The sequence below is a fragment of the Myotis yumanensis genome, unplaced genomic scaffold (genome assembly GCF_028538775.1).
Source record: "Myotis yumanensis isolate MYYU_CA2020_CCGP unplaced genomic scaffold, mMyoYum1.0.hap1 SCAF_4, whole genome shotgun sequence".
In the NCBI taxonomy this organism is placed as follows: Eukaryota; Metazoa; Chordata; class Mammalia; order Chiroptera; family Vespertilionidae; genus Myotis; species Myotis yumanensis.
In genome coordinates, this window is record NW_027223755.1 from 13,445,979 (window position 1) to 13,460,714 (window position 14,736).

The window sequence follows — 14,736 nt, forward strand, 5'->3', positions numbered from 1 at the left end:
GCACCCCTCTTTTCACTTGGCCTGCAAACAGCCCCTTCTCCCTCAATAAGCTCTTAGAACTCAATGAACCATCACACTGGCCTCTTTGAGGAGATTTTAGAATTCGCCTCTTCAGCAGGTTACTTGATACTTCACCCGACATCTATGTTGTTCATGAAATTATCTGTTTTCCATAGAGCTACACAAATAAAGGTCTAGCGTGTAAAAAGAGAGATGTTTTACACATTATATTTGAAAGAGGGGAAGATAGATCCTTTTTAATAAAATCAAACATTCTCCAGGTACTCTGATGATGATAGATGGCTATATGTATTATTTACTGACAGTGGGAAAAAGAACAGAATAAAATGGGTGGATGTGTATATACAGAAATATGAAAACATAAAAAAACACATTTACATATGTTATATAAATAGCATTCAGTAAGCTAATTAAATGCTATGAATTCCCTCTGCAAGTTCAGAAAATAAAGATGGCTTAGGTGACAGTGGGTCCAAGAACAAGGCCTACACACTCTTCAAGAGAGTTTAATTCTGTTACTTTAGGAATGAAGGACCTTTAGCATCAAAGCCACTACATTTTCAACAGGATTATCATTTAGAATTAACCGTAAAGGTCTTTCAATTTTCTGCACTCTGCACAGGCTGATCCATGCCAAACGCAATGGAAAATACCCAAGGTAAATTTAAGATAATCTTTTAATGTCAGATATTATTACATTTGTGGGGAGTGGCATTTAATGCAGAATTTTTGTAGTGTGGAATCATTATTATTGGAGTTGATGTTTCTGAATTTTATCATGAACTGTTCTACTAGCAAACACTCTGTCTTCCTTCAGCTGTAATTAGATTTTTTATTTACACCATTTTACATATAAAATGAGTTGATATAGGTAAGCATCTGGAAGCTCTTCCTAGCTTTAAGACACTATTTATCATTGAGCTTATTAAACATTTCCATTTGGGTGATAATGTGCCCCTGTCTTTTTAGATTAAAAAAAGGTAAAATTTTAAACTAAGAAGTTATCTGACTTGCTCCAATGGGAAGTAATCATTTTTACAGTTTGAAGTAACAGCATTCACAAACAATAAACTGTGAATAATCCATATTTTTCTGGACTTAACTGATAATTTTAACTGAAAATGTTATTTATGTATCATTGAAGAATAAAAATAAAATTTTATGAATATGAAGGTTCTATGTAATTCTTCTATAACTTTATTAAGCACTGGCTGGTATTGCAGAGAATAAAGATTTTTAAAAATATTTTGCCTACATGTGCAAATATTTTTACCACATCTTTTTATTTTATTAAAGTATTTTTTATTGATTTTAGAGAGGAAGGGAGGAGAGAGAAATAAAAACATCAATGATGAGAGATAATTATTGATCGGCTGCTTCCTGCATGCCCCACATTGGGGGTCCAGCCCGCAACCTGGACATGTGCCCTGACCAGGAATCGAACCCTGACCTCCGGGTTCATGGGTCAGCGCTTAACCACTGAGCACACTGGCCAGGCATTCACCACATTCTTTTTTCTTTTTATGTTGCAATACTTGTCAACCTCATAAGAATATTCAGCATGTTTTCCCCTTGCAATGTGTCTGTGATAATTCATTCTTTTTTGAAAAAAAAATATATTTTATTGATTTTTTACAGAGAGGAAGGGAGAGGGAGAGAGAGTTAGAAACATTGATGAGAGAGAAACATCGATCGGCTGCCTCCTGCACACCCACTACTGGGGATGTGCTCACAGCCAAGGTACATGCCCTTGACCAGAATCAAACCTGGGACCGTTCAGTCTGCAGGCTGACGCTCTATCCACTGAGCCAAACCGGTTAGGGCAATAATTCATTCTTTATTACAAGCTGACACTTCCATTACCAAAAGCTCAATTTCTCCACTCACTTAGAATCACATTTATCTATCGGGAAATTCATGTGTCTATCACTGATGCAGACGTCGGCCATTCTCACTAGTTTAGAGAGATGTGTTCGCGGGGTTGTCAGAGGCAAGAGTTTGTGTTAATAAAATGACTCTTAAGTTGACAGTCATCAATACGTCTTGAGTTTGAAATACAAATTTGTGTTATTTTGTTTCTGCTTAATAGACTTCAGCATAAGCAAATTCACGAGGCTCACATATTCCTTGTCTGGCTATCTATTGTACAAACTCTGGTTTTGAGAAGCCTTTTCCCAGATGAAAGGTATGTTTTATTTCAACAGACACCCTAGTTAAGAGTGTGCCTCTTTAGATTTTCATCGTGCAGGATGTTAGATTGGTTGTCCTATAAAAAAGCATGTGGGCTTGTTCACACCACAGTCCTCCTCACAGGCCTGCTTTTCCTGATGCCGTCCACACGATTCTGCCTCCCTGCCCTGGGAGAGGGCATGAATGCCAGCCTGCCTCTGCCTCTCTCTCCTCACTTACTGGCCCCACAGACAGGAGTGACTGCCATGTCTGGTGAGATGGCACCCTCTGGGGAGCCCTCTTGACCATGAACCACTGCAGATTCAGTAATTTTTACCTGAATCAGAAGGATTTTACCTTCTCTGGGGCTGTGAGGCTGGCTTCTGTCTCAACTTCTCTCTGCCTCCCTAGTAAGAGCACATCTGGGCCCAAGGAGGCCAGCGGGCCACCTGAGAGCCTGCTCCCTTCTGCTGGCCTGGTGGGCAAGAGGTCTACGGTTCTTGTCTTGCAGTGGATGGGGTGCCTGAGCCTGAAGTGTCTAAGTGAGGTCTGGGGCTGGGGGGAAATCCTCTTTAGACCATGTTCTCTTGCATAGCTGTGGCCAAAAGGGGGCCTGCTCAGTTAAATAAAATCTTATTAATTTTTCATGTGAACAGTGAACTTATTTGTATGTTTCACCATCCACAAGCCTGGAGCAAAAGAGAGGTGAGAAGTAGGATTTACATACCCTGATCCTCTAACACCATGGTCAGCAAACTGCAGCTCACGAGTCACATGCGGCTCTTTGGCCCCTTGAGTGTGGCTCTTCCTAAGCCTTAGGAGTACCCTAATTAAGTTAATAACAATGTACCTACCTATATAGTTTAAGTTTAAAAAATTTGGCTCTCAAAAGAAATTTCAGTCATTGTACTGTTGATATTTGGCTCTGTTGACTAATGAGTTTGCCGACCACTGCTCTAACATGTATTTAAATGAGTATAAATACTCGTAGGTAAATCTCCATCATTAGGGAGATTTATTTTAGGAAAGCCTAGGAAAGTTTTTCTGAATACCCAAAGGTAGACTGTGCTCCTCCTCTCACTTGATGTCAGAGATTTGCGTTAGCCTTTATAATAAAGTCACAGGGTGAGTGGCTTAGTATGGCAATCAAACAGGATAGATGGAGAAGGAAGACCGAGAGGACAGATGAGAAAAGATGCTGGGAGGTTGAGCCCAAGGGGCAACGCTGAGAAATCCCCTTTGGTGGGAAGTGTAGGGAGCTTTAACATCTCATCTTCAGTATCTACAGCTGTTTTCTGGTTTTTGCTGTGCAGTCATCTCCTGTGTATCTCTCAGCTCTAGAACTGTCTGTGACTCAAGAAAGCCTTTGTGGTATTTGGGGCAAAGGAGATCCAGGGATGGGCCAGCCTAGTGCTGAGCAGGGCAGGGAGAGGAAAGTGACCACTCAGCCAAGAGTGATGTCGGGGACCTGAGGTGGTAGGGAGCACAGCCGCTGCCCTGAATGACCAAGGTGGATGTGGATGAAAAATCCACACCTTCCCGTATAGCCCGACTCCTTGCCAGGAAAATAGAGGAAGGCAGTCTCGGGATAAGCAGGAAGGGGGATTGCATACTACATAATATTGAGTCACATGTTGTCTAGGAAAGAAAGACACTATGTGTTGTTTAGTGTTTTTATTAATACTTTGTCTTCAATTTTGTCTAGAATATTTATTTAGCCCTGAAGATATTACCATCCACTACCAGTTAATTTTTGTGATTTTCTGTGATATGAAAGTGAACATGCTCAAGGACAAGGAGTTTATTTAAGCTTCTTTGAATGGGCCAGTGCATCTAGCACATGATATGTCCGGAACAGATACTATTTGAATAACAAGATATAGAAAGTCCTGAAGCTCTATAGATGAGAAGGAATATACATTTATTTTGTTTTTAAATGATGATTTTTATAAATGCAGTGTCAGTCAACCAAGATGGCTATTAAGAGCTCAGGTTCTAAGGCAAGACTGCCTGGGTGTGAAGGTTTAAAGAGTGGCTCTCTTTTTAAAAAATATTTTTTATTGATTTTAGAGAGGAAGGAGGAGATAGAGAGAGAGAGAGAGAGAGAGAGGGAGAATGATGATGAGAGAGAATCAGTAATCTGCTGCCTCCTGTTTAACCCCTAGTAGGGACTGAGCCAGCAACTAGGCACATGCCCTGACTGGGAATCGAACTTTGACGTACAGGTTCACAGGTCTACACTCAACCACTGAGCCATAAAGCTGGACAAGACTGGCTCTATTTTTACAGCTGCATAGTTATGGCATAAATGTACCACAACATTTTTATCCACTCACCTACTGATGGGCACTTGAGCTGTTTCCAGATGTTAGCTATTGTAAATAGCACTGCCATGAACATCAGGGTGCATATATTCTTTCTAATTGGTATTTCAGGCTTCTTAGGATATATTCCTAGAAGTGGGATCACTGGGTCAAATGGCAGTTCTAATTTTTGAGAGAACTCCATACTATTTTCCATAGTGACTGTACCAGTCTACATTCCCACCAGCAGTGAACTAGTGTTCTTTTTTCTCCACATCCTCTCTATCACTTGTTTGTGGATATGTTGATGATGATAGCCATTCTGGCAGGTGTGAGGTGTTACTTCATTGTCATTTTAATTTGCATCTCTCTGATGATTAGCGACTGAGAATTTTTTCATATGTTTCTTGGACATCTGTATGTTCTCTTTGGAGAAATGTCTATTTAAGACCTTTGCCCATTTTTTAATTGGATTGTTTGTCTTCCTTTTGTTGAGATGTATGAGTTGTTTATAAATTTCTGGAGTGTATTATGCTAAGCAAAATAAGCCAATCAAAGAAAGACAAGTATCACATGATCTCACTTATCTGAGGAATCTAATGATCAATATAAATTGACAAACAAAACAGATCAAGAGACATGGAAGCATGGAACAGACTGATGAATCTCAGAGGGAAGAGAGGAGGTAAGGGGGAGGGTGGGCAGGAAGAGATTAACTCAAGAACTTATATGCATATATGCATAACCCATGGACACAGACAATAATGCAGTGAAGACCAAGGTGGGGAGAGCGAGAGTGGGATGGAGGGGACCAATGGGGGGAAAAGGGGACATCTGTAATACTTTCAATAGTAAAGATAAATTAAAATAATAAATAAATGAAAGAAGGAAGGAAGGAAGAAGGGAGGAAGGCAGGGAGGGAGGGAGGGAGGAAGAGTGGGAGGGAGGGGACTGGCTCTATACAAATAGTATGACTTCAGGCAGATTACTCAGGGTCTCTATGCCTCAGTATTCTGATCTGTAAAGTGAGCATTATAATAGCACCTCCTTCATAGGGTGGTTCTGGGGATTTGTAAATACATTCAAAGCATTTAGAACAGTCCCTGAAAGTAGTGGCGTGCTATATACGTTGCCATTGGTCTCACCTGCCTGAAACTATGGTACCATCTGGCGATTCCCTCATTGTGTAGACAAGTACACTTGTCTTCATTCCCAAGTGCCGACTTCTTGAAGAGGGGCAACCAGCCTTCAATTCCCCCGCCCAGCTCTCCCTGAAGCATCATGTGCAAATGCTTTGGGAATTAAACCGGAGGAACTCCAGCCAGGGGCCTGATACTTAAGGGCAGAGATAACACTGGTCCTCAAGTCACCCGGCCACCAATCTGAGCCAAAAGCTAGTGGCGCCTGAACACTTCAAGTGTGACAGGCCCATAAGAGCATGTCCTCTTTCCCCAGAGAGTTAGGGCATTCGCTTGGCCCTGGAGCCTCTTAAAGGTCTGACCCAGTGTCTCCAGTGGAATGTACAGCACAGGGGATATGAAAAATGTCCTCTTGGAAATGGGAAAGCCATCCTACAATGTTTCTTTATGTCAATTTTTAATCTTGATGTTTACTAGGTACCATTTAATAATATTGTATCATATGTATAAAATTTATGAGTAAATGATATGCCCATCTTACAGGCATTTTCTCAAACATGTAGGTTCTGATAGTCCCTAGAGTTAAAGGATTAGCTGAGAAAGTGTAAGGATTTTAAATGAAGGGAATTAAGTGTAGAAATAGCGAGTAACCAGGGTGGGTGAAAGCTCATGGTTTTATGCTTAGGAGCTGGAGGAGATGGTTCTCCCCACATGTCATCCCGTGAGATTTCCAGTGCACTTCTGGAAATGTCCCTAGTGTTGCATTAAGTCAGCATATTTCCTCAAAAGTGTCCCAAGTTGCAAGGTGCAGGCTGAGGTGGCGTCTTTGACAGCTGGTTGTCACAGCCTCAGATCTTTTCCAGGGCAGAGGTTACTGTTACAGAAGCCAGACAAACAGGTTTCCCCTGTGAAGCCCTTAGAGGACACTGCTGCTTCCTTTATGGGAGGGACCAAAGGAAAGCACTCATTCATGCATTCATCCAGCACCATCCTCCATCAATGGCTGAGAGCAGGGGCTGGCAAACTTTCTCCTTAAAGTGCCAGAAGGTGCTGGGAGCCGGTCCATCCTTGCTGCTTGACACAGTCGCTGCAGGAAAGACATCTGCACAGCATATGTTTCAAGGGACCTGGCATATATAGCATATTGTTCTTAATATGTTTGCTCTCTTTAGCGCCATGTGTTTTAACCAAGGTCACCTCTCCGAGAAAGGTTGTTTCCCCAGGTGGGGATCTTTCCCTGAGGTTAGGGAGGGGATACAACCCCTTAATTAAGTGCCAGGCGGGTAGTTAAGCTACATAATCTTTACTCCCTGGAATGGAGATAAGAAACGCCCTAACCTTTGTAATAGAAATTGACAGGATTAAAATCAGCTGGTATAAATATGGATGTAACAAGACAATAAACATCAGAACCTCATCAGATCCTAACCATCAGATCCACATCAGCTCCTCATCAGCTCCTCATCAGATCCTCATCAGATCCTCATCAGATCCTCGTCAGATCCTAACCAGAACCTAGCCAGAGAACATGGCAAAAGATCCTGGACAGAACCTGGCTACAGAACTTCACTGGAGAACCTAGACAGAACATGGCAAAAGAACCTGGATAGAACCTGGTGACTGAACCTGGCTGGAGAACCTGGAGAACCTGGCTGGAGAACCTAGCGAGAGAACATGGCACCAGAACTTGGTTGGTGATCCTGACCAGAACTTGGTTGGAGTTCCTAACCAGAACTTCGCTGGAGATCCTGACCAGAACTTCGCTGGAGATCCTGGAGGGAGAACCTCGCTATGCCGATGAACTGAAACCAGTTTCCATGTCATTCCATCTTCGCCGACTCCGTCCACACCTTTGGGGACCCCTGGACCCGCTGGGGTTGGACCCCAACAAGAAGGTAAGGATTCTCAGCTTTACCATCTGGTCTCTGTCACAGCTACTCAATGCGGCCGCTGCAGTGGGAAAGCAGCTATAGTTGATAGTACATGAATGGGTACGGCCACATTCCAAGACCTTTGTTTACGAACACTCAAATTTGGATTTTATATAAATTTTACATATCACAAAACAGATTCTATCTTTTCATTGTAAGCCATTTAAAAATGTAATAATCCTACTGAGCTCACCAGGGCTCCTGAAACAGGCGGCCAGCGGGATCTGGCCCAGGTCCCCTGCCTTAGAAAAAACTCTACAGTTCCGTTTATTTTTTAGAAGTGCAAGCATCTTTCTTTGTCTTTAATCTGACATACAGGCATGAAGTATTTATTTCTTATTATAGCTAATTTTTCATTAACTCCCCAGAAGTTTGTTAATGAGATCATTCTAAGAGCATATGAATATAGAACTGAGAATGAACATAATCCCTTTGGTTGTGTTTATTCAGATTAGATATTGAACATCTCTGAGGTTGTTATCACCATCTTTTATAAAATTACCTTAATAACATGCAACAAACTAAATGTTAAACCAACCCAAACTCATATGGGTGTGGGTTTAGCAGGCTGAAGGTGAGAGAGATTCTGACAGAAGAATAAATGGGTATTCTTTTTCTTCTAAACCAAGATAGGTATTATTAACACTGGATGGAATTTACAATGTCAAAAATAAAATAAAGAGTATTTTTTCCCTCGTTGCCTATGATGCTGTAAAAAACTGAAATGTAAATACCAATAATCAACTATAAAAGCAACTTAGCTTGACTGGATTTCAAGACGTGTAATTTAGTATCATAATGCAGTTTAACAAAATTGCTTCGCTCTACTTGGTGGTAACTAGAAGGAACCATCTGAAGAGGCAGAGACCTGTGTGCCCAGGTGTAGACCAGGGCTTTGCTTTCCCAGCCTCAGCCCCTGTCCAGGCCAATGTGGATCATTAGGAAGGAAGGAGAGAGTGCTTCTCTCTGCAAATCATCTACAGAATATTTTCTGAGATTACTTATCAATGCTCAGCTTTATAATAAGTGCAATTCTCAACATCTTAATTATATCCATTTTATAGTTAAGTGTTCTCTGGCACCCTGAGTCATGACATTTGGCCATTATTTTGCCAATGGCTGCACTTTCTGGGAAAACACATGTCTTTCTTCATGTGGCCTCTGCTGGTATTCAATTCAAAATATAGATTTAATCCAGGAAAGTTATACAGTTGACTGAACCGCATGCAATGGCCAACATCCAATCTTTAAATAATAATTTCATATAATTCAGCCTATTAGTGTGTATGAAATAAATTCTCAGTTTGCCTTACAAAGTATGCTATATTTTTTAGTCAATACGTTTTTTCCCCAAGCTTGCCAAGTAGGTAGACTATATCATTTAAAAACTACTTACCAGAATTAGGTATATGCCTTTTACATCCCATATAATGACCGTGCTTTCTCGAGGACTTATACTCATTAAATACATTAGTAAGGATGAATAAGGAATTAATCCTGCTTCCTTCAATTTACCTGTTTGACAAAATAATCGTATACCCTCCATGGTATATCTTTCATTTACAACAGACTGAGGGAGGTAAACTGGACTCAGGTTTGGTTTCCATCATCACCATCATACAAGCATCATAATGCTTGTAAGGAGAGAGGACACACACACACATACACACATACACACACACACACACACACATTCCTTTCATGAGGGAGAGTTGTGGGGCTCCCAAGCATGCCACCCACCCTGGAGAGGGCACAGGGTGGGGTCCTGAATACACACCTGTGCTCGTGCGGTAGGTGCCGGTGTGTGCTGGCGGCAGAGGGTCCCCCTGGCTCTGACTGAGACTCCTCATAGGGGGCTTCTGATAGACGCGGTCTTCATAGATGGGGTCTATGTGGTGCTCTGGGGACTGCAGGGCCCGCAGCTCTGGGCCCAGGTGGCCGTGCTGGCTGCTGTATGAGGCCCGGGACCCAGCTGGAATAAAATAACAGCAGACATGAAGATCCGACCAATATCCAAACAGAACTTGTTTTATCAAAGGCATATTTGATTTTTTTTTTTTTACAAAAATGTTGAAATCTGCAGAATATCAAATGAATAACATGAAATGGCAGAAATATGTCAAGTTAATCAGCTTATCGGCATCACCCAGCTGCCTAGCTTTGCTCCCAAACCTGATCTCCCTCTAAGGATAATGATTTTGAGATAAATCCACACCGAACAGGGCCACTGAAACATCAGTTTTCTCAGTCTAAGGAATGTTGCTTGGCTTCCTCACTAACGGGATCAGGCAGACAGTCAAACCTAAAACCCTCTTATCCCATAGTCCTTGCACCTTAAATTTTGCAACAAATTATTAAAGTCATGAGCCACTGAATAAGCCACGATGGCAAGCCATCTTTATGTTGTTTCTGAAAAGTGAACCCGAATTTGTTCTCATCAGCAGTTTTTCCCTGGACAATGAATGAACCAAAATGTTCAGACTTACAACAGCCCAAGTCTCTAAGAGAAGCAGATGTTTTTAAAGAATGTTTTTAAGTTATATTTTGCTTTATCCTTACCCTCTAAATTGGAGCATCTGCACTTAGTGCACCTTGCTCTGAAGAAGGTACAAATAACTGGTTTAATTTATAAATTGAGGCTACACATCACTCGCCTTATAGTAGTTGTAAATCACTGTAAGTTTCATTTCCTTGCATTGTGTGGGAAGAGGTGTGGCTTTGAAGCCATGCTGTGAACCTCTGCACATTGGGAAATAAAGTTTTATGAGGGCTAAGCGGTTGAGTTGACACAAGGTAAAGAGGACGTTGATTGAGAGCCAGTATTTCATGGGAGGTACGAACGAATCACAGCGACAGAGTGGCAGGAGAATCATCTCCATCGAGGCAGATGGAGTAAAGGACACCTAGGGACAATGAAGGGCGTGGGCATCAAGGATAAATGGTTATCTAATGAGGTGAGCAGAGAACACACAAGAGCCAAATGAGGCTGCAGCTGATGTTAGGAAAGACCTTTTAGCTAAATCTCCAAAGCTAATACCCAATGGCACACTGGGATTTATTTAACTGTCAACTGCCTTTGAACAGCCCCAATTCTGAGCTCCCCATTCAAACCTACAGCAACAGGGTGTTGCAATTCCTCGATTTCGGAGCTATTTGTGGACAGCTTTACCTCTGTTCCTCTGGTCTAAGTCCTTCACTGGGGACCACCTTAAAACCTGCTTCCTGAGGATCCCTTAACCACAAGGATTTCAATATTCTTGTCTAGTATATTTGAGAGAAAAAAACTATTCAAATGTTTTTAAATTGGCAATAAATGTTTTCCTAATATATATTTTATACAGGGTGCTGTAAATCAAACAAACAAACAGAAAACAGGATTTCCGAATGATTGGAGCAGTGCTAAGAATTCTATGAATTTAGTGTTAATTAAAAATCACTGACTGTTTTGAGGAAAGGCAAGTTCCTTACCTTTCCCTTTGCTAGTAATTAATTCAATCCTGATTCAGATAGCATGCAGATGAATGATAGGTCCAAAATAACTGCTTTGCATAATTGGGTTCATTGCATCTCATTGATCACATGCCAACATCACACTGAATATTATCTCATTTTGATATTTTCCAAGAATATATTTTAAGTGTGATAATCCTTGTATTCCTGCTGTCAATTCTTCGTACTACTTGGAAGTTTTAGTAATACTGCCAAAAATTTACAAGTCTAAAAGCAAGAAAACAGTCCTTGCAATTGACCATTGAACAGCCCGTGTGTTAGAGGCACTAACCCTCGCAGTCAAAAATCCCTGTGTAACTTCTGACTTCCCAAAATTTAACTACTGCTAGCCTAATGCTGACTAGAAGCCTTAGGAATAACATAAATAGTTGATCGACACATATTTTGCATGTTTTCATGTATTATATATTGTATTCTTACAATAAAGTAAGCTAGAGAAAAAATACGTATGAAGAAAATCCAAAGAGAAAATACATTTACAGTACTGCTTTTATCGATACCATAAGTTTATGTTGTCTGTTTACAAGATGAAAAAAAGCTGCATATAAGTGGACCGATACATTTCAAATCTGTGTTGTTCAAGGGTTAAACACACCTAAATTTTTTATAGTTAAATAAGCGTGTTACCCATCACTGGTAAAGTTAGAGATGTAATTTTATCACTGTTCTTTATTCTAAGCCTCTGAAAACATCTAAGGGTATGCAATGAAAGCACCTGCTGACCTTTTAAGTGGTGATATGATCTGAGGGTGTGTGTGAAAATCCTCTTAGTAAAAGCATTTACTGGGCATTAGGAGATTTTTATTGGCATACAATAAATCAGAAATCAATGACCAAGGGACATGAATCTTACAATAAGGTCTACCTTTGTGGATATCACGATTACTATATGCTGACAGTAAGAAAAATATAATAGAATTATTAAATATTTGAACAACATCTATATTTTTATTTTTTTTTCAACATACTATATTTTTAATTATCATGTTCTTGATAAAACTAAAGTTCACAGTGTTGCCCTGTGGAAACATTTGTGCAAAATCCATCTGCATATTTAAGCATTATGCATAGCACTGAATGAGATAAGGCTTTCTAAAAGGAGCATTGTTTATACGCCTTTCTATCCATTGTGATCCTTTCAGTTGCTCATGGGTGGGCATAGTTATTGGCAAGAGAAACAGAGAGACCTAGAAGAAAGAAGAGAGGCAGGGAGTGAAAGGCTAAAGGTGTAAGTTCAGGAATTCATGCTTTCTACCACTCAGGCTCAAGTAAGACCCATACTAACAAAACCTATTTTATTCTGGGTAATTCCAAGAAAAAAATTCTCACACAACCTCTTCTGAGAATATGCTGCAAAAGTTCACGAGGTGGTGAATATATTTGCTGATCCAAAGAAAATGTACTTTTCTTTAGCAGTAATTTCTTTCACCATTATGGTCTATTTGACAACAAGTCCTCAGCATTCTGGACTCAGAATACCATTAGTAAGCATTTGTGTCTTTGACAGGAACTGAAAAGATGTTATCATAGCAAGGAAAAATGCTGGAGAAACTGACTGTCCCAAATACCACAGATGTTCAGGGCAATGAAGAACAATTCTGAGAGCCTCACCTTGGCCGAGATGAGGGTTCAGAACTGCAGCATGACAAGGTGCAGTGAAACACAAGTGGCCAGAGAGAAAAGGAAAGCATACCCCACAGGCCAGACCAACTGCAGCAAAAGGCTCCCCACTATTGCAGGCAGAGGTCATGCAGGTATAATACCTGTGTCTACATAGCACTTTATGACCAATTTTCTCAACAATGCTTACCTCATCCAATGTCCACCTTTCAATGCTGCCATATTTCACTTTTCCTACATCTTTTCACAAGACAAAATTTGGATCTAGAGAGCTCAGGCACTGGTAATTTTCATCTGTAATGTGATTCTGAAATTAATGGGTTTGAGGGCTCACATCTGGAAGATGAGTGGTTGGTTTGCAGGCTAAGAAAGGTTGTGACTCATGAGGGTGCTCTGTGAGGGAGGTTCAGGAGCCCTGGAGGACAGGGGAGAACCTGAAAATTGATGTAGCACCAGGCCCGAGACAGCTGTTATACAAGAGCTACCTTTGGTCATAAAACTTTCATCACCTGCTCACTCCTGGCCATTCTGCTGTGGCATTGGTGGTGGGAGGACAGAAGGGGAGGGTTCAGTCCTGTGGCAGTGAGGGAGGTACAAGTTCTAGGGGCTCAGAGGGGTGGGAAGACTGACCCACTGGAGAGGACACTAGACCTCTGATATGCCCTGCTTCTGTGTAGGCATCTTCACACCAGCACCACCATATACATGAGCAAGTCCTATGTAGGCTCACCATAAAGTTCTGCACATGAAAGGTGGCATTATGACTGTGGATGTATAATGTTCAACAGTTTAAAAAAAATAAATTGCATCGAAAGTAGTAATTCTACTGTTGTTTCTTAAGTAAAGTTTGCCCAAATAACCTGAAATAAGAAGACATAATTTGGGCTCCAGATCCGTATCTAACCAGGTGGGTGAATCAAGGGGAGTCACTGAGCCTCTCTGAGCCCAGGTTTCCTCCAGTGTAAAAATCCAGATAGTAATGCATGCATTTGTATGGCATGAAATAGTGGGAGGATCAAGATGAGAGTGATCACATCTGAAAATGGATACATGTTAAAACAGCCTACGATGGGTAGCCCCATGTCATTTAACCTCAGTCAAATTATGTTATTTCATGAAATACATCTTTTGATTGGGAGAAAAGCAAGCACTTCTTAACAAAAACCTTCAAAATGTCAAAAACAAAACAGAGATTTAACTTGGAAATATAACTGACAAAAATTTGATAATTTTGTAAAATATTACAAAATGTAAATCATACAGTTTATTTTTATGTTCTTAAAGAAACAACATCAGGGTTGCTTTGTAATGGATAACAGTGAAGAATGCAGGAATGAATTAAGTCCAAAAGGGAAAGACATATTAAAATGACCAAGAAAAGGCAGAATCCTTTTTAGAAAGGGGTATGGTATAAATTAAACCTGCACATTGAGGACAAACAAACATTTGCTAATCTAGTAGGAAGCCAGTAACAGACTTGTAGGGAGTCGTTGACATGGAAAATAATTAAGGAGCTGAAGAGGCTGCAGTATCTCTCACTGCCTTGCTTGTCTCATCCTCAACACCACATTTTCACTGGCTCAGGGAATCCAACAGGCTCTGTTTGCAACTGACAAGCAACAGGCAACATTTATCATTTTTTAGATTGATTGGCAAATGAATCTCTATATGCTCGATATTGCTTGTATCATTTATATGTACCAGTTAATCTATATTGATCTATATTTTCATTCATTCAACACATATTTACTGAGTGTCCGGGCAACTTCTAGCAGTTGAGGACACCAAGGTGCTTAAGACAGACCAGGTCTCTGGCCTTGGAAATAAGTAAGAAATCACATTCAGGTAGGTATAGACATAGAGGCTGAAGCAAAATTAAGTAGGGTAGGGGAGAGGAGACGAAGTGTTAGGGGTATTGCTTTGATAGTGGGGTCAAGAGGTTACTTCTGAGCATCTGACATTTCAGCAGAAAACTTAATAGGACCAGAGGAGTCACAGCAGCACAATGCCTACTTCTCAGCCAGAGAGAACTAGCAGCCAGAG

General features: G+C 40.7%; 1 protein-coding gene across 7 annotated transcripts in view; it reads right to left on the minus strand.

The window, feature by feature from the left end:
- CTNND2 (catenin delta 2) overlaps positions 1–14,736 on the minus strand; it is a 760,996-nt gene that overhangs the window by 282,469 nt on the left and 463,791 nt on the right. For all 7 annotated transcript variants that reach the window (XM_070411906.1, XM_070411899.1, XM_070411900.1 and 4 more), the window contains one exon: positions 9,341–9,535. In XM_070411906.1, the coding sequence (XP_070268007.1) occupies positions 9,341–9,535 (195 nt within the window). The remainder of the gene's footprint in view (positions 1–9,340; positions 9,536–14,736) is intronic.